Here is an 18,339-nt window from a genome sequence, read left to right on the forward strand (position 1 = left end):
AAAATGCAAGGAGATCCATTAAAGCAGAGGCACTGGGTAAATACCGCCTGCACTTCACTCCACCAGCACCCGGGATCAGTGATTAACTCCAGGTAAACAGAGCCGACTGCCAGCCAACCCTTGGCCACAGCAAGGGGGGACAGGGGACCCACAGTGCTCCTCGCCAGGTGTGTGGGGGATGTAAAAGCTGCGGTTGTCAGGAGACTGCTAGAGCAGGATGGTGGCACGGAGCTGAAGCTCTGGTGCTTGGTGGCCATTGGACGTGTCCTGCTGATGGTCTGCCATGGGCGGGATCAGCCACCAGCATTATAAATAGGGCTGGCAGCGAATCTGCCCTGGGCAACCAACCGCTGAACCCTGGCCAAGGAACGGACGGCGGCGTGGGCTGGGTGGAGGAGGGGCCCGGGAGGAGGCGTGGTGCCAGTGCTCTGAACGGAGGAGTCCAGCATGTGCTCCATGCCAATGCAGTGTCTGTAGGGCTTCAGCTCAACTGGGACACAGATCACAGCGCTGGGTCAGATCCATAAGGGTTCTCCAGTAGGCAGCAGGAATGGCAGGAACTCAGGTGGGACTGCCAGGACCTTTCCTGGAGCCTCCAGCTGGGCCTTGCCCCGTCTCCGACTCTGACTCTGACTCAGAGGATGCAGCTGTGGGTGGCACAGGACCCAGTGCTGCGACACAGAACTACTCCCAGGTCATCCACAGTGGCCACTTCATGGTCTCGTGCCCGCACAGCGACTCACTGCCCCGGCGACGGCACCACCGTGCTGAGCCTGAGCTGGCTGATCCCCGGAGTATTGACCCGACCCTCACCCGGCTCTTTGAGTGCATGAGCCTGGAGTACAGGTGAGTCCCAGAGCCCTTGTGTGTGTCTTATGGACCCCCAGCTAGCTGAAGGCAGGAGGCTAGCTGAGCCCTGTTCCCCAGCCAGGAATTTGTTTCCATCTGACCTCCTCATCCTTTTCTCCATGGGCTGTGATGTGTCATATGCTCAGAAACTGCCATCCTGGGAAGTTTCAGGGAGAAAGAGCTGATGCCGGGTTGTTGGCTGTGGAGCCAGGTTAGAAGCTTTTCTGTTCCACGTGAAGCTTGACTCTCCTCCATTTTCCCATGAGATCTGGTGTCACTGTGCCCAGCTGTATTTCCTCCATGGCCAGACCTAGCACACTCTGTAGAGCAGCAGTGACCCTGTGGACAGCTAACATTCAGTTCTTTGGCAATCCAGCCCAGAGCAGGAGTCCTGCCTTCCGTCCTTGACTCTGTCCCCATGTCCTGAGGTTATTCCATGACATGCAGTAGCACTTGGGACTGGATGGATGCACGGGTTTTGTCTGAGGTCTCCTGAAAGCTTTCATCCTTCTTTCCTGAAAAATCAGATAGGTGTCTGCATTGCTCCCCTGCCACACAAATTGCCAAAGCCCAGTGAGAGCTCTTTGGTGACTACAGGACAGACTGCCTCCTATGGCCATGGTCCACATTCTTGGAGGCAGCTCCCTTCTTTGCCAAGCCCCAAGGTTTTGAGTTCTCTCCAGCATGGCATCAGCGTGACTTGCTCTGCTGGGGTCAGTGCCTAACTGCTTGTATAGCTCTCCCAAAATGTCCAAATGTGAAAACCTAGCTGATGTTGTTCTACCATGTGAAAGCAAAACCTCAGCAAAGCAGCCTTGAAGAGGTGTCCATTACCTCATCCAAGATCTCATCCAGTGGCTGAGCTCTCAGGTTTGCCTTGGAGTCCTTGAATGCTCGACGCAGTAGGGAATGTGGTCACTGCCAGGACATCCTTGGGGATGCTGGGCACAGAGACAGCGCTCCAAGGGTACCAGTTCCCACATAGCTGTGTACCTCTGACCCATCATCATATCCCTGGTGGTGGGTGGGATCATTCCAGTTTGCCAGCAGCCAGCACAGCACAGCTCTGCTCCAAGGGGCTGGGAAAGGCAGTGCTCTCTGGGAGCATAGGGAGCCTCAGCATGGGGTGACCCAGGTGAGGATCATGCTTCCTAGTTGGGCATGTCACCCCTGAGTGCCACAAACAGGGGTCATAGAGACACTGGTGGCCTTGCTGTCTTTTCCTCTCCCAGCCCCATTCTTTCCATATCTGAGCCCTGCAGCTTTTCACACCAGGGTGCTCAAACTATAGACTCATGAGGTGCAAGGCAGCTTCAGTGTGCCCCTGGGCTCTGGAGCTCCCAGGCAAGTGTCCTGGAAATGACAGGTACAAGGGCTTTGACAGTTGGAGTACTGTGTGTGATTAGGGGCTGGCCATTCCACGGCAGCCAGGGTTCCATTGCTCCAGTTCTCCTTACTCCCTGGACTCTCAGTGGCTCATTTCCTTCCTGCACTGAGCAATGCAGTGCAGATACGGGTTCCTATGTAATGGGACACTCACCTAAGCCTTGTCCAGCCTGGCTTTGGACACTTCCAGGGATGGGACAGCCACAGCTTCTCTGGGCAACCTGTGCTGGGACCTCACCACTCTCACAGGGAAGAATTTCTTCCCAATATCCCATCTATATCTGTCCTCTGACACTGTGAAATCATTCCCCCTTGTCCTGTCACTCTAGGCCCTTGACCAAAATCCCTCTCCAGCTCTCCTCTTTAAGCACTGGGTGGGTGGGGGGGGTGGTGGGGGTGCTCTAAGGTCTCCCCAGAGACTTCTCCAGGTTGGGCAACCCCAGCTCACTTTGCCTTTCTTTTGCTAATACATTTTTGACACACTTGTAGGTAGAAGCTGGAGAAAGGTATCAGGGTGGGAAAACGGATCTAAGTGTTTTTGGTGTGTTTCTACATTTAGGGTTGTCTGATTTGATACTTTTCTGCATCACCTGCCATTTCACACCCTCCCCTCCCAGCCAGGTTCCCAGAGGCAGCAAGGCCTCAGCTGGGGTCACCAGCCCAATATCCTCCAGCCCTCAGGAGAGGACCCACAGTTAAACTCAGACTAACTTCCTAACCAAGGAGAAACCACTGTAAGCTGTCACCTGGGAGGCACCTGTGGAGTTCCTCATACAACCCTCATGCAGGGCCGGGCTAGATCCAAAGCCAGGTCAGGTTGCTCAGGGTCATCACTTTGACAGATGGAGCCCATCTGGAGCACATTCCTAGTATATGACCCCACCACTTGTCCAGCCTGCTCAGGGCTGCCCCTCTCCCGCAGGGAATTGCTGTCCATGGCTCTAGTTTGGAGTTGACGTGTTCCAATTCTTATGTCTATTTCCCCTTGGCTTTTCTCAGTGCATGTTTGGAACTGTCTGGCTCTGTCTCCTCCTTAGGGCAGCTGATGGCAGTAATTCTCTCTTCACCTTCTTTAGGGTGAACAAACCCATCCCTGACAGTCCTCTTCTGTCACATATTTTAGTTGCCAACGACTTTGATAGCCTCCTCCAGGATCACTCCAGTTTGTCAACCTCCTTTTCTGTCCATTGGACACAATGTCCAGACTTGGCCATAGCAGTGTGGAGCAGAGGGGAAAACTGTCCTGTCCCCTCGTGAGCTGTGACTGCTGTAGCCACCCATCCTTTGCTGTCTGGGCTCGCACCATTTCAAAGTTAACTCACTAAACTTTCCCTAAATATTTTTCAATGGTTACGGCTGGAATTTTTCCCCTCTCCAGCATTCCTCCTCTGCATTTCACAGATATTATATTAGTCCTGTCTCAGCCTAAGCAATCATACTGGAGATATGACTTATCTTCCTTCCATGGGCAGGACTGTGCATCACCCCTCACTGGTAAAGAAATGCTCTCTCCACATCAAGGTTTACTTCCCACAGTAATTTGTTTCCTCAGATCCCCCAAAGAGAGACAACTCCTCTCTCTAAGGTCTTCCTCCTAAGGCTAGGATGAAGCAGTTCCTTTTTACCTGTATTCCAGGACATTTAGAGCAGCTTCCTGCTTAATGATCCTTTCCCACTCCTTCTCCTGCAACATCCTGCATTCCTAGAATGTTCTTTCTCCCTACAGCCCACCTGGCTGCATCTCATTACCCAAAAAGCTGAGGTGGGAGCTGAGCTCCTTCAGGAACTGCTGACATTTTGGCCTTAGCACAAGAAGGCTCATCGTCTCCATCACCACAGTGTGGCCTGCACAGTGTCATGGCTGGGCTCCCACCCCTTCTTGTGACTTACTGTTGTGAATCACTGACCTGGGGAACATCCTCCTGAAGGAAGGAAAACTGGGGGCAGACTAGGAGATGTGAACTGCAGCCACTCGTGGTCTTACCTGGCAACATCTGTCTTGTGCTCCAGAGAGGAGGTTTGACAAGCATCAGGCTGGGAAGTTTCTTGGAGTATGCACTCAGCCTCTCTTGTGATTTAAAACAAGGTCTCTTGTGTGCCAATTCCCTACTAATTCATCCTCTTGTCAGCCTGTGTCTCCCCTGGGAGAAGTGGAACTGCTGCTGTTGATTCTCTAATTCACGGTGCCTTAAATGCTCACACAGGGCTAGTGAACACCAGGCAGAAACTCCAGGAATGTACTCACTGGAGTTCAGCATTCAACCCTATTTTTTCTTGCAGAAGACCTCCATTCTAGGGGGTCTGATGAGTGGGAAAGGCTCGTGCTTGGGCTAAACACACCCATGGTGCACTGTGGCTCTACTGTCATTCGTGGCAGAGAGTTGCATTTCTTTCTTCTGTCATTCCTCAAGGTTTTGAGGTTGATCCTGTTCAAGAATTGTGCAGAGGGGCTGGGCTGGTAAGCTGGTGCAGCCCTGCATCTCTCCAGATCACTCCTCTCCATACAGCAGCTCCTCTTGCTGCCGATGAAGAGGAAAGTACCCATGTTGCCATGAAATCAGGGACTGCAACACCTGAAACTGCTGGATGGATAAATTAATCACAGACCAAACAAGGTACTGCTGGACCCATGCCAGTGTTGGACGCAGGCTGAGCCCTGTTGCGACCTCACCCTATCCCACAAACACCCTGTAGCCAGTGGTGGGATCCGTGTCCCCCTCCTTCTGATAGTGTAGGGCAGCAGGTCCCCCAACCTGTTTGGGGCACCCTATAACCTTCCCGCAGTTCAATGTGAAGTTTGCATCCATCTCCCCAGGGGATATAATTGCAGGGAAGGGTGGGGCCCTTTTCAAGGCATAGCAGGGAGCAAAGATCAGCCTGTTAAGCCCCAAAACTGAAAGGATCATGAAGGGGGAAAAAAAGGCATTTGATGGTAAAGCTCAAAGGCATCTGCTGCCTCCAGGCCCCACAGCAACTCCTAACCATGGCCCACTGGCCTTGCACGAGGCCAAGGTGTGTCCCACAGCCTCAGGCTGCTCTTTTCAGCTGGCTGTGAGTGAGGAACATGGCCTTGACCAGCATGATCTGGCCATGTGCCCAGGAATCCTGTCCCTTCCATTGGCTCCTCCACTTGGCACCATCTTGCTGTTTGCCATGCGTGCCTGGGGAAAGTTCAAAATCCTGGTGATAGCAGAGTGGTCAGTGTCAGCCTTAACTCTCTCTAGGCTCTGTAGGAGTCGCAGGTCCTTCTCCAGCCCCTGGGGCCATGTGTCAGGCTGGGTCTCCCTTGGGAGACCATCTCCATCCACTCCTCCACCTGCTCCTAGACGCATCCCTGCATCAGGCTCTGGAATTGTAGGGGTCCCCAGTCTTCTCCCTCTGCTAGAGACAGATTTCAAGGCAGGTCAAAACAGAACCCACCAAAATCATTATTTGAGAACACTTAGAGGTTTCACCAGCTTTAATGAGCAAGTCGGAGGCTTCATGCACCACTCTCATTCCCAGCACCTCCCTGGGACATGGCCGTGTGGCACATGGAGGGGCTGGGACCAGGGGATACAGCACCCTGACACCAACTCAGCTTCCACCTTTCCTGCTCCACTTAGGTACCAAGGAAAAGTGGGAGTCAAAGCAGCACCTAGATATTTAGGGTACAAACTCTCTACTGGAGAGAGACATGGCTTCCCATGCAGGAATGCCATGCAGCCTGCAGCTAGCTCTCAAAGGGACTCCTGGAGCACCTGGCATTGCCCCGAGGCCATGCCATGTTGTTGGGAGAGCTGGAGATGTGAAATGGATCCCAAAGTAAGGCAGAGGGACCCTGGCCTCCCCCGGAGAGCTCCTGGGGCAGCAGGACCCTCAGGACATCCTCGGTGGCTGCACATGAGGGGCTGTGTTCCTTGGCTGGATGGAAACAAGACAAGGAGTGAAATGAGACTTCCTGCACTTCAGGTCCCATCAGGGACACCACCACCACTACAATGAGCTGCAGAACAAACACAGCTGCCTCTGGGAACCAGGAAATGGGAAGCAGGGAGCTCAGCTCGGGCTGGGGGGGCAGGTTTGCAGAGTTTGATGTTGAGAAGAGGTCAGGGCAGCTCGGGCTGAGGGGGCAGGGCTGGTATCACTGTGTGTCTGTCTTGGAGCACAGGCAAGTGTCCCTTAACATCCTGAACGTCTTCCAGTGCTGTCCTGCCTTCCCAGACCCTCCACAAGGGCTGCCCTTGACTGCCCCAGCTGAAGGCAGCATTTTCAAGCCTTGCCTGGTGTTAAAGGAAGGGTCAGAATTATCTGCCCAAACACTGTGATGAGGCAAGAAGCACTACAGTACATGTCACCACACATCTCACCTCGGCAGGAAACTTACCTTCCCATCCCCCAGGGCCAGGACACAGTTGACTTGATCAGGGGCAGCAGGATCCCACCTCGAAGCTGGGGTTCAAATATCAAGGAATCAATGCCTCAATGGGCTGTGCTTTAAACCAGGGGTTTGAGAAGCCTTCTGTGGGTGTGTGAAGCTCAGGGTTTAGGTCTGTGCTGCTTCCAGGGTGTGCAGGAGCTTGGAATGCTCCAGTGGGTGCTCCCACAGGTTCCTGGCAAGCACCTGCAGCAGAGTTACGTGGCTGTACCTGCTCCTGACCTGCCACCAGGCTGGTGGTCCCTGGACATCTTTCAAGGTGGTGCCCCTGAGCCTCCCCTTTGCTTGGTGTTTCAGTGGGAAGCTAGTGTCTCCGAAGTGGAAGAATTTCAAGGGGCTGCGGCTGCTTTGCTGGGATAAAATTCGACTCAACAATGTGATCTGGAGAGCATGGTACATCCAATGTGAGTATGGGTGCCAGACCCCACTGCCAGATGCCAGGCTGTGCCAGTGGGATGGGACTGGCACTGGAATGACTGTGTACAGGTCTAGAGATAGGGATGGGGCATGGATACAGTGAGCTGTATTCTCCCCTGTGCAGATGTGGAACGGAGGAAAAACCCTGTGTGCGGCTTCATCACCCCTCTGGAGGGCATGGATGCTGATGAGCACCGAAAACCAGAGGTAGGGCGGGGTCCCTTGCAGCTCTCTGGGGCAGCACCAAGATCTTTGTGGCACGGTGGGGATCTGGGGACACATTATTTTTCATAGATTTGCTGGAAAAGGTGTTTCTGATATGGCACAGGGAAAGCAGCCCTGGCTGTGGGGTGCTGGGGCCAGAGAGCTCAGCCATAACCCCCTATCCTGCACCCCCAGGCTGTCGTGCTGGAGGGCAACTACTGGAAACGCCGCATTGAGGTGGTGATGAGGGAGTACCACAAATGGAGGATCTACTATAAGAAGCGGGTGAGTGGCTCTGCCCATGCTGCTCCCCATCCTGTGGCAGTGCCAGTAGTGGGATAGAACAGTGTGATGGATGGAACATGGCTCCCTGGAGCCATGGCTGACATGGCAGGACATGACAGACTTTTGCCAGCATGGGAGAGGGATGCTGGCTGGCCCCCTGGGCTCTCCCTGCCTGGGGGATGACCTAGGCTGTCTTCTCCTTCCAGCTCCGAAAATCCACACGGGAGGAAGGGATCTCCAGTCCAAAGCGGGTGAGTCTGCTGAGAAAGGGTGGGAAGAGGGAGAAAGGGGAGCACAGTTTGGACCCCTGCACTGGGCAGAAAGGCAAAGAAAAGCCTCAGGGCATGATAAGCCCATTGGAATGAGATGCTGAGACTCTGGGATGCTGCATTCACCCTCTGGAAGTAGCAATGTGCCAGGAGTTAAGGTTTGGAGGGAGCAAACACTTCAGGGAGCATGGGAGCTGCCGGGGAAGCAGCCAGGGAGCCAGACATGGACCCCACGCATGAAAGGCATCCACTTAGCTCCTTTGTTCTACCTCATGTAGGATGAGGATGTCTGGAGGCCAACGGAGAAATGGTGCAACCAGCTCTTCTGCAACGTTGTGCCCATGCTGCTTGGGGATGAGGAGGAGGAGCATGGGAGCAGGCAGCATTTCGATTTGGACACCTTCCTCTCAGACATATCTGACACCCTCTTCACCATGACACAGATGCCCAGCACCCACCAGGTGCTCCCCGAAGATGGTAGGTGCTGCAGACCATGCTTCACCAGGATGTGGACGAGGAATCCAGATGTTGTGTCTTGGCTTGACCCCTGAGAGCTGCCAGCCACGTCTTTTTGGGCAGGCAGGGTCCCCTGGCATCTGGCCTGATGGGGTAGGGGGAAAGGATGTTACTGTTCTGCCCAAACAGGAGCCACCAGGGGAGAGGATGCTTGAGGAGTGTTTGGGTAGGGTGGGATCATCCCCTTCTCCTGTTGTTCTCTATGCACCAGCATGCTGAGGGCTGAGCTCCCCAGGGACCACCAGCACCTTGAAGGACTTTGCCCCAGCCCCCAGGGCAGGTCCTGCTTCCATGGCCACTCTTTGCTGTCCCTACCTGGCCATGTCCCTCGGGCATCTGCAGCTCCAGCCAGGTCCTGTGCCAAGAATCAGCCTTTCACTGGGGTTCCTGGGAACTGGACGAGGCCCTAGAGGTGCTGATGGACAGTGGTGAGATGGGATGGGAGGGCCCTGGCTCTCCTCAGGGTAGGCACTTATCTCCCTGCCCAGGGCAGGGTGCAATGATACAGTGTGACTCTGGGGTGACACAGAGGTTTGGAAGCCAGGTAGGTGTCAGGGCAGTGGTGGGAGCAGCCCTCAAGGTGGGTCTCAGGGATGCAGTATCTGGGCTTTGATGTTCCAGCTCTATCCTCTTCCAGCATATGTTGGGAATGCTGACATGATACAGCCGGATTTGGCACCCCTGCAGCCCAGCCTGGATGACATGGACATATCAGGTAAGAGGCAGCCTGGATGCGGTACCACATCCCATCCAGCCCTGCACACTGTGACTGCCTAAAATGGGGGGTCACAGGTTTGGCCTGGCAGTAGTGGGAATTGCTGAGACAGGCAGAAAGCACTGGACGTCTAATGACATGGGAAAAGCAGCATAGATGGGCAGGGGCTGAAGGCAGAGCCTTGTTGTGTCTGCCTGTCCTTGGAAAGAGCCATAGAAGGTCAGGAAGGCTTGGCCAGGAGGTGTGGGAGGGGATTTCTACAAAAAGAGGTTATTTCCAGGAGTGCTAAAGGCCTTCATTTTGGCTGCAGATAGAGGAAGGACAATTGTCCCCCAGAGGAAGAGGAAACCTCTAGATAGTAGGTTCTGCTGAGTCCCCTCCTCACCCACTGCCTAGCCAGCCTGGGTGGTTGGCTTGGAGCTGTGACACTGTGCAAGGCTGTGCTACATCCCCTGAGGACAAGTCACTGTCCCTGCCAGGCTGCCCAAAGACAAATCTGGCCCTGGTTTCTAGCTGTGGGAACACCACCAAGTGGGCAGTGGCAAACTGCCCCATGCTGCCATGCAGGCTCTGAGCTGTGAATGCCCATGCAGTCAGCTGGGACATGTCCTGGTGACAGCAGTGTCCCCAAATGCCAGGGCAAGGCACTGTTGGGGACCAGCTTTGCCCTCTAATATGTCAGAGCTGGTAGCCTGTGCATATTGTGCAGGGTGGGACCCTGCTGGCTACCCAGGTATAGCTAGTGGCCTTGGGCAGCACCAGCATCTCCAGACCCCTGTGTGAGCAGCCTGGAGCTCCATGGCCCATCTCAGCTTCCTCTAGGAGGAGGAAAAAAGAGTACTTGTGCCATATGGCTGTGGGATGTTGCAAGACCAGATGCTGGCAGGGAGCAGGCTGGGCGCTCTATGTGCCAGGGCAGGTGGTGGCATGGGTGGCCTTGGGATGGATACTCTTGGGATGGATGAGGTGGGAAGACTCCTGCCAGCACCCTCTCAACTCATTTCAACCAGAGATCCCATCAGAGTGAGGCAGGCTGAGAAGAGGGTCTATTGCCATGGCTGGTGCTTTACCTTCTGTCCCCTGGTTCCCCAAGTGGGCATCAGTTCCTAGAAAGTGTGACAGCTCCAAGTGGGCAAAATTGACACTTGGTAAGTGTTCCTTATCCTGAGAGATCCTATATGGTGTCACAGCAGCAGCTCCAGCACCTCTCTGAGGGTCCAGCATGGCCTCAAGCTCAGCAGAGATGGCAGGATCATGGTGGTTCCTTTCTGAACTAATGTATCAGTTAGGTTGGCTTTTTTCCTGGGAAAAGACCTTTTGCTTCAGGGTGCTTCTTGGCAATGGGATGGGTCTTACTGCAGACCACAACATTGCAAGGAATTACAATCCCTTCCTGCTCTGACCATGTCCAGTGCCTCAGCCCAGGGACAATGCTGGGGCTGGGGAGGGTCCCCAGCCTAACTGTGGCTCCTGGTCTGCCAGGCTTAGTGTGTCCTGGGACAGAGCAGCATCCCCTGGGGTGCTTGGAAACCTGTTGATGGGAGTTTTGTCCTGGATGGAGTAGCTCCCTGGGTGATAAGGTGTTACATCGGAGTACTGTGTGTGCCATGCACCCCGTGGGGAGAGTGGGGAGAAGAGATTAGGGTGCTGGGTGCCAGCCAACCCAATTATGTCCCAAAAGGTCACTTTTTCAGCAGGGCAGGCAGCTTTGGAGCAAGGATCACCCAGCAGCCTCGTGCAGAGCTACACAGGGCAGGCATGTGGGGTAGCCACCATGGGGTCACAGGGCTGTCATTGTGTGGGGTGGTGTGGCAGAGCTCAGTGCCTGTCAGTCAGTGCCTGCAAACCAATCCCCAAATGAGGAAGCATCTCGTGTCTGCGGCGGGTGCTGGAGTGCGGTGTGAGGCAGATGGACAAGTCCTGATGGCAGAGGCGAGGGAGCAGTCCAGCCCTGCACCCTGCTGGCACTGTGCTCCAGGTAGGATTGGTGCTGGGCACTGGGGCTGGGCTGTCTGTCCCATGGGGTGGCAATGCCCTGCTGCACTGCAGGGCTCTCCCCAAGGCCTGGGACAAGTGCTGAAGGGTCTTTGGGTTGGAAAGGCCCAACAGCATTGGAGAGCATCCCCAGGTTTGAGCAGGATACCAAAGGTGTGATTTGCTGACCATGCAGGCTCTTCTCCCTTGAGCAGGCTGTGCCCTGGCCATGCCGCACTGCCTCGAGTGTAACAGGGTGATACAACAGTGAGGAGGAGCATGGGCAAGATCTCCATGGGGTAAGGAAGGGGCGGGAGAAAGGGACGACAAGGCTGCCAGGGACTCCCAGGCACCTTCCATCCCTGTAGCACAGTGAGAGGCACAAGAGGGTCTGATAGGCATGGTGAGAGGCACAAGAGGATCTGGCAGGCTGGGCATCACAAATTCCTATAAATACCCGCAGAACTTCCGCGCTGGTGGCAGAGACATCCTGGTGTGAGCATGGCTGAGGTGGGGGCAATGTGGGGCTGGACTGCACCCCAGGAAGGCCATGTTCCTGCCTGGCAGCGCTGTGGCACACACAAAGTGCTGGCCTTTGGAGGGGCAGGGGTGGTCCTGACATGCTGTCAGGGATTCACCATGGCTGTGGCAGGGGTAAGGGGCACTCTGAGAGCTGACTGGAACATCTTAGCAGTGGCTCTGTCCTGTCTCACATCAGTGTTCCCCTCAGATGGCAGCGCATGGCGTGCTGGAATCATCACCATGCCCAGTCTCCTGGCCTCCCACAGTGCTGGCATGTTTGCTCCTCTGGTGTAGATTCAGCAGGGTCTTAGGCCTTTGTGGGTCCCAGCCAGGGCACCCTAGCTGCTGGAGCCTGGACCACAGATGGTGCTCTTAGCATGGCTGTGCACACCAGGTGGGCAGAACTAGCAGCAGGGCCTGGAGCTGGCACTGCCGTGCCAGGCAATGGCTAGAGAGCACTGCTGTGTGCTTCCCAGAGGAGGTGCAAGTGCCTGTCCCCAGTGGCTGCTCAGGCACTGCACCTGTGCCAGGGGCAGCAAACCTAGTGAACCCTCCTAGTCTATCCTACAGGGAAGCATCCAGCAGTGCCATCCATGTCCCACAGTCATCCTCTCCATGAAAAACCCTCCCCGTGGCAATGCCAGAACCAGCATTGACACAGGCACTGAGCCAAGGCATTCATGGGGCTGATGTGCCCAGGGAGACAGCTGCTGAAAGTCTGGGGCCCACCCTTTGTGGTGTCTGGGCCTGCGGAAGGACCAGGGTTGTGGGAAGGAGAGAGGAAGGGAGTGGGAGTCGCGGCAGGGTCACGCGGCTCGGCTTCAGGAAGGCCATGGGATGTGGTTAGCCGCAGGCTGCACGCACAGCACATTGGAGTGGGCAGCACAGAACTTGTTGGCCATGGGTGAAAATATGCTGGAGCTGCCCTGGCCCCAAAAAGTGCACAGTGCCAGCAGCAGGGTGTGGTTCCACCCTCATGCCCCAGGGCATCCCCCTCCTCTCCGGGCAGGTCCACTTATGCCGGTCACTGTGTCTCTACTTGGCTCTGCAGAAATCTTCACCAGCCACCGGCCACCGCCATCTCAGACACAACCGGGCTACCAGGATCCATCCTGCTTCTCACCCATGGCTGAGCCCCTGTTCAGCAGTGGGGGGTCCCTGATGGGTGCTCGGGGTCTGCCTGTGAGCCCTGAGGCCCCACTCCTACCTGGCACCCTCCTCCAGGTGAGTGGAATCCCAGCCTGAAGCCTTTGGCTTACTGGTGGTGTACCAGTCACCCACCCTGACCCTGCCATGTCTTCTGCAGCCCAGTGGTGCCTCCCAGCTCAGCCTCCACAGCGCCTTCCTGGGCTCTGAGCTGCCCCTGGCCCCCCTGCCCCCCGAACCCCCCGATGTGGCACCAAGCAGCCTCAGCCCCCAGCTCCGACACAAGCCCACACTGCAGTACGACTTCCCTGGCAAGTGCCTCAGCCTGGAGCCACCAACACCCCATTATGTCCCCCCCACCCCATCCCCCCGGGCACCACTGCTGAGCCTGGAACCCCCATTCTGCCCCACCTTGGCCCCCCGCTCTAAGTTTCCCTACAGCAGTTCACCTGACCCCTCGCTTGCCACCCATCCTGCCTCCCCTCTCTCGAGCCCTTGCTTTGCCCCCTACGTCCCAGGGCTGGGCTATACCACAGACATGGGGCCCCAGGAGTACTCCAGCCCTGCTGTCTCCCAGCTCCTGCCCCCTGCCCTGCTGGGCAACCCCAGGTTTACTCCTGCCAAGGGGCCACCCCAGGGTGAGGGTGAGGGTAGAGGGCCCAAGGTGAGGCCCAGTGGCACCAAGGCAAGGAGGCTGCCAGGACACCCCCTGTCCCACCTGCCCGAGCCCAGTCCCTGCCCAAGCCAGCTCCTGACCACAGGTAACAGGGTTGGGGGGCTGTGGGGGGACACAGGAGTGAGGGGGGGGGGGGCATGCTGTTGTGGGGATCAGAGTGGGGACCCCATTTGTCCCTGGGGTTGGGACACAGGGAATACTGGGCAGGGCACATGTCAGTCCCCATAGTGGGGTAGTTCCAAACCCAGGGGTGAAGCCATGCCTGAAGGATCAGCCCTGACTTCAGTGGCCTCAGAGGGACATGTGGCCCAGCCCCAGGAGTTGGCAACAGGCACTGATGGGAAGTTCCTAGCAGTTCCTAGTGTCCCTAGTCTGGTCTCTATGGCTCTGTTGGCACAACAGGCCGGGGGAGGGGGTCACTGGAGTCCTACTCGATATGCTGCCTGTGGGTGTGATGGGATGGTCCCTTGGGCACAGTTATGTCCCTTTGCTTGCTTGAGGAGGGGCTGGGGCTCCCTGCCTGCCCAAACCTCCTGAGAACTCCCCTGTGAGGAGAACAGACTCCTTCTCCAAAGGTGGATCCCTGTTGTCTGGGGCAATCCAGCAGAGAAGGGGCTGCAGTAGTTCTGGTGCAGGGAGAGGCTAGCCATCTCCTGGGGCAGGGAAGGTCACCCCAGCCCCAAGAGCCCCACACAGCAGTGCCCATCTACTTCGTGCCCCCTCAGCCAAGCAGAACCTGGCGCTGGATACCCCTTGCTCAATAGGTGCAGGACTCATGCCCACGACCCCTGTCTCCGAGGTAAGCACTCAACAACTCCCCAGGTTGGGAATTGCCTTCTCCTGGCTGCTGGGGAAGGGGTGGAGATGGGCTCTAGGGGTCACATTTTGGTGTGGGCTGGACAGAAATGGAGGGAAGGATGGGGCACGTGGCTGGGTGGCTGGGGATGGCAGGAGATGGCTGAGTTTCTTCTCCTATAAAACAACCAAGGCAGAGGTAAGAGACATCCCACTTGCAGGGCCCCTTTTCTGGGGAACTGTGGCTGCCCCTGCAGATGGTGGCAGGGGCTGCACATCCTGGTGCCACCTGGTGTGCGTGGTGTGCTGATCTCCCAACCCCCCTTCCTCTGTCTTCTCCGAGCAGCAGAGCACTGTCCCCAAAGTTCCTGCCACCTTCCTCTCCAGAATGGCCCAGATGAGCCCAGGACTGGCTCCTGGCTCCAGCCCTTCCCAAGTGTTGCTGCACGCAGTGGGAACACAGCTGGGCCCCCTGCAAGTCCCCAAGGCAGAGCAGCTGTCCCCCACCTCAGCTTGTGGTGAGTCTGGAGCACCCCAAGGGCACTGGAGCTCCTGCAGAGAGCTCGGACCAAGCACTGTGGGAATTTTCATTTTGGCTACAATCCTGGCTATTTCTATTTTTCCTGCTGAGCATGGAGGGTTCCTTCTGTGCCCCTTCACCTGCTTCTTTCTCCAGCAGCAAAAGCAGAAATAGGGATAGACAAAAATGGAGCAAAATGTCGGACTGTGGTTTTGAAACCCCGGAGCTTGGTTTTGGAGCGAGAAGCATCCGCTTTCACCCACAGTAACCAGCGCAGCTGCTGGAAACCAGGCTCTGGTGTTGTTCTCAGTTCAGTTTGGTGCTGCATACCACAACCTTGCTGCCCTCGCAACTCTTTCCCTGCAATTTCCACCCCAAGAAATGCTGGGAATTTAATATCTCAAATCCCAGATGTTGCCATTTCTGAACAGCTGTAAAATGAGAGGGACTTGGGATAATGTGTGCTTGGAGGCTGAAGTGGAGCATCCCCATCAGCTGAGTGGGGTGGCTTGTCCTGGGGTGGGGGCAGCACTGTGGGATGCCCCTCTCTGCCCAGCCCAGGTGCTGAGACGTCACCTTGTCATGAGTGCTGTTGCTATCCCTCTCTTCATAGCAGCATCTTCCCTTTATCAGGCAGTGACTGGCCCAAGCCCAGCCAGGCTTCCCCAGGACCCACTGCAAGGCAGGGCACTACCATCTCCCTGCACCAGCCCACGTCCCGTCCAGGAAGGCCTGAGTCCACCAAGGTATGGCAGGAGCCGCCAACTTCATATGCACCCTCCTTTCCTCCTCCCCCCAAGACACCATCCACCCTCACTTCAAGCTTTGGGCCAGCCTGTTCCCAGTGGGGCTGGTGGCCCATGGTTGTCCCCACTGCTGGGAGGTGCCTGACGGCGCTGACCTGCAGCTGGAGAGCCGCCGCATCACACACATCTCTGCTGAGCAGAAGAGACGCTTCAACATCAAGCTTGGCTTCACCACACTGCACAGCTTGGTGAGCACACTGAGTGCTCAGCCCAGCATCAAGGTGAGCACCCAGGGCCAGCCCTGGGCATGGAGGGACACGGCACATCACCCAGAGACACTGCATCCCTGCTGTGACCCACAGCACAGAGCTCCTCTCCTGCACCCCAGCCTGTGGTGCAGGAGGCTGGAGCACACAGCAGGCACACAGTACAGCTGTGCGAGGGTGGTCTGGGCTCCCTTCCCCTCTCACCCCACGGCCTCCCAGGTCAGCAAGGCCACCACCCTGCAGAAGACAGCCGAGTATATCTGCAAGCTGCAGCAGGAGCGGGCAGCTCTGCAGGATGAGGCACAGCGCCTGCGGGAGCAGATCGAGGAGCTCAATGGCTCCATCAAGTAAGGGGGCGTGGCTGGGGGAGATGGGGGAGCACTGGCTGCTTTGGGGTAGCCAGGCAGGTCAAGCAGCAGTGCCAGGATAGCAGCAGGACATGGCAGGTCTCCCTGGAGCACCTCCCAACTCACTGTCCCTCCTCAAACCCTCTCTGTGAGAAGGCTGATGCTCAAGAGGCAGGAGAAAGTAGGGCCAGGTCCCACACCTGCCCTGGGAGGGGGACATTGGCTGGCAACTCCTGCTGAGCTTCCATAGCTCCCAACCTCCTGAACATGGCCCCACAATGCTGGTTATGCCCCACAGCCTGTGCCAGGAGCAGCTGCCGGCCACAGGAGTTCCCATCACACGGCAGCGCTTCGACCACATGCGCAGAATGTTTGACGAGTATGTTCGCTCCTCCACACTGCAGAACTGGAAGTTCTGGATCGTATCCTTCAGGGCCAGTGCCTGCTACTCCATTTCACCCTCCACCAGGCACCAGGTGCTCTGGTTCATCTGCTGCTACTGGGTCTTTGGGGTCCCTCAAGCTCTGGAGGCTTTGGGGATCACAGGGAGATGTTTCCCAGCGAAAGTCACATGGTGGGAACATGCTGATATTCTGTGGTTAGGAGGGATATTCTACTCCAAGGGAACAAAAACAGTTGGATAAATGGTCCTCAGGGAGAAGGGAAGTGGAGCTAAGCTTATGGAGGGAATTGCTCCTGATGACATGGGAACTGGCTCTGAGAGGCAGCGGCCATGGATTAGGAAAGGTCCAGACACAAAGCTGTGGACCTGATGGCTTGGTCTTCATGGTTGCATGCCATACCCTGGAAGCACAGAGATAGAGAGGATCAAGGGCCAAGGAACCTGTGGGCAAAGGGCTGGATCTGCTCCTCTCTGAGCATAGATTAGACACACTGAAACTCACTGGCAGAGCCTGTGAGGTGTGTGAAATCCCAAGTGGCAGAGTGATGAGAGGCACTGCTGCCCATGGTCCCATCTGGCACAGGGCATCTGGACAAGGCAGAGGTGACTTCTGATGCAGGGCTGGGGAGCTCCTTCCTCAGGACATGGGGTATCATAAAGCCAACATGGGCTCTAGGACATGGTTGTGGTGGAAGTATCTCTGTGGATTACTGCCTGCACAAAATCTGCAGGCTGGTCCCTTCAGGCTAGAAGCAATAGGGGAGCTTATGGGACACACTGGTGTCCTGCCTTGCCCCTGAGCACTTTGCTAGCTGGTTCCCTGACCTGCTCTGGAGGACATGTTGTGTGTTTCAGCAACGTTTTCTAGTAGCCCCAGCTATGACAGGGGTTTTGCATCTCTCCCACTGCCTACCCAAGTGACACTTATGCCATCACCCCAGCAGTTTGGGCTAGTGCCAGGTGTGGTGCTGTGCTGGGAAGGCAGTCAGCAGGTCTGTTCCACGGCCTGTCCTGCTGTCCCAGCAGTTCTGCTCCATGTCCAGACAGGAAAGTCTGTCCTGCTGCCATAAGAGGGTGATGCCCACACCTGGGAGGAGTGAGGCCATTGTCTTAGCAAAGCTGGTCCTTAACTCCTCTGATCCCACTAGTTCAGTATCATCATCCGGCCCCTCTTTGAGTCTTTCAATGGCATGGTGTCCACAGCCAGCGTGGAGAGCCTCACCCAAACATCGCTCGCTTGGCTGGACCAGCATTGCTCCCTCCCAGCGCTTCGCCCAAGTAGGTGGCCCTGTGCCTGGCAGTGGCACCAGGAGCAAGTTGGGTAGGCATGGACTCCTCAGTCCATGAAAGGCATCCTCGAAAGGCAGAGGGGAAAAGGAGAGGGGTGTCCTGGGGGATGGCAGAGCTGATCTGTGGGATGTCCTGGGGCTCCTGCTCAGTGATTTCCCGTGCTCTTGTCACACCCACGTCCCAGCTGAGCCGGAAGTGCCCCAACCCCGTGTCCTGGCAGGCAGGCTCAGCCCTCCCCAAAGCCCCTCAGGGTGGGTTTCCTTCCACCGCGTCTGCTGGGGCTGTGGAAGAGACGACTACCACCATTCTGGGGGCTTGAGCAGGGCCGGGCACGGCCGTCTTCCCCAGGATGGGTCACGCCTTCCAGCCCCATGTCCCCTATCCCTGCAGCCGTCTTGAGCTCCCTGCGGCAGTTGAGCATCTCCACCTCCATCCTCAGCGACCCGGCCCGTGTCCCCGAGCAGGCGGCGCGGGCAGTGGCGGCGCTGGGACGCCCCGGCGGCGCTGGGACGCCCTCCATCTGACTGCTCCAGGGGCTCCGGGGTGTCCCACGGGCGCCGGCGTGGGGAGCCGGGACTGCATGAGGGCTGTCCCGC

At 56.7% G+C, this 18,339-nt stretch overlaps 1 protein-coding gene across 1 annotated transcript; it reads left to right on the forward strand.

Moving 5' to 3' along the window:
- Nucleotides 1-550: 550 nt before the first annotated feature.
- MLXIPL (MLX interacting protein like) lies at nt 551-18,267 on the forward strand (the record flags this gene model as incomplete). Its single annotated transcript, XM_084219095.1, has 17 exons — nt 551-846; nt 6,950-7,056; nt 7,194-7,276; nt 7,469-7,558; nt 7,765-7,809; nt 8,106-8,304; nt 8,981-9,058; nt 12,606-12,778; nt 12,861-13,461; nt 14,102-14,175; nt 14,515-14,689; nt 15,325-15,437; nt 15,599-15,718; nt 15,923-16,050; nt 16,349-16,472; nt 17,602-17,731; nt 18,134-18,267. The coding sequence occupies 17 exons, from the start codon at nt 551-553 to the stop codon at nt 18,265-18,267; spliced, it is 2,670 nt and encodes an 889-aa protein (XP_084075221.1).
- Nucleotides 18,268-18,339: the final 72 nt, after the last annotated feature.

The sequence above is a fragment of the Fringilla coelebs genome, assembly GCF_963513975.1.
Source record: "Fringilla coelebs genome assembly, chromosome: 20".
Taxonomy (NCBI): domain Eukaryota; kingdom Metazoa; phylum Chordata; class Aves; order Passeriformes; family Fringillidae; genus Fringilla; species Fringilla coelebs.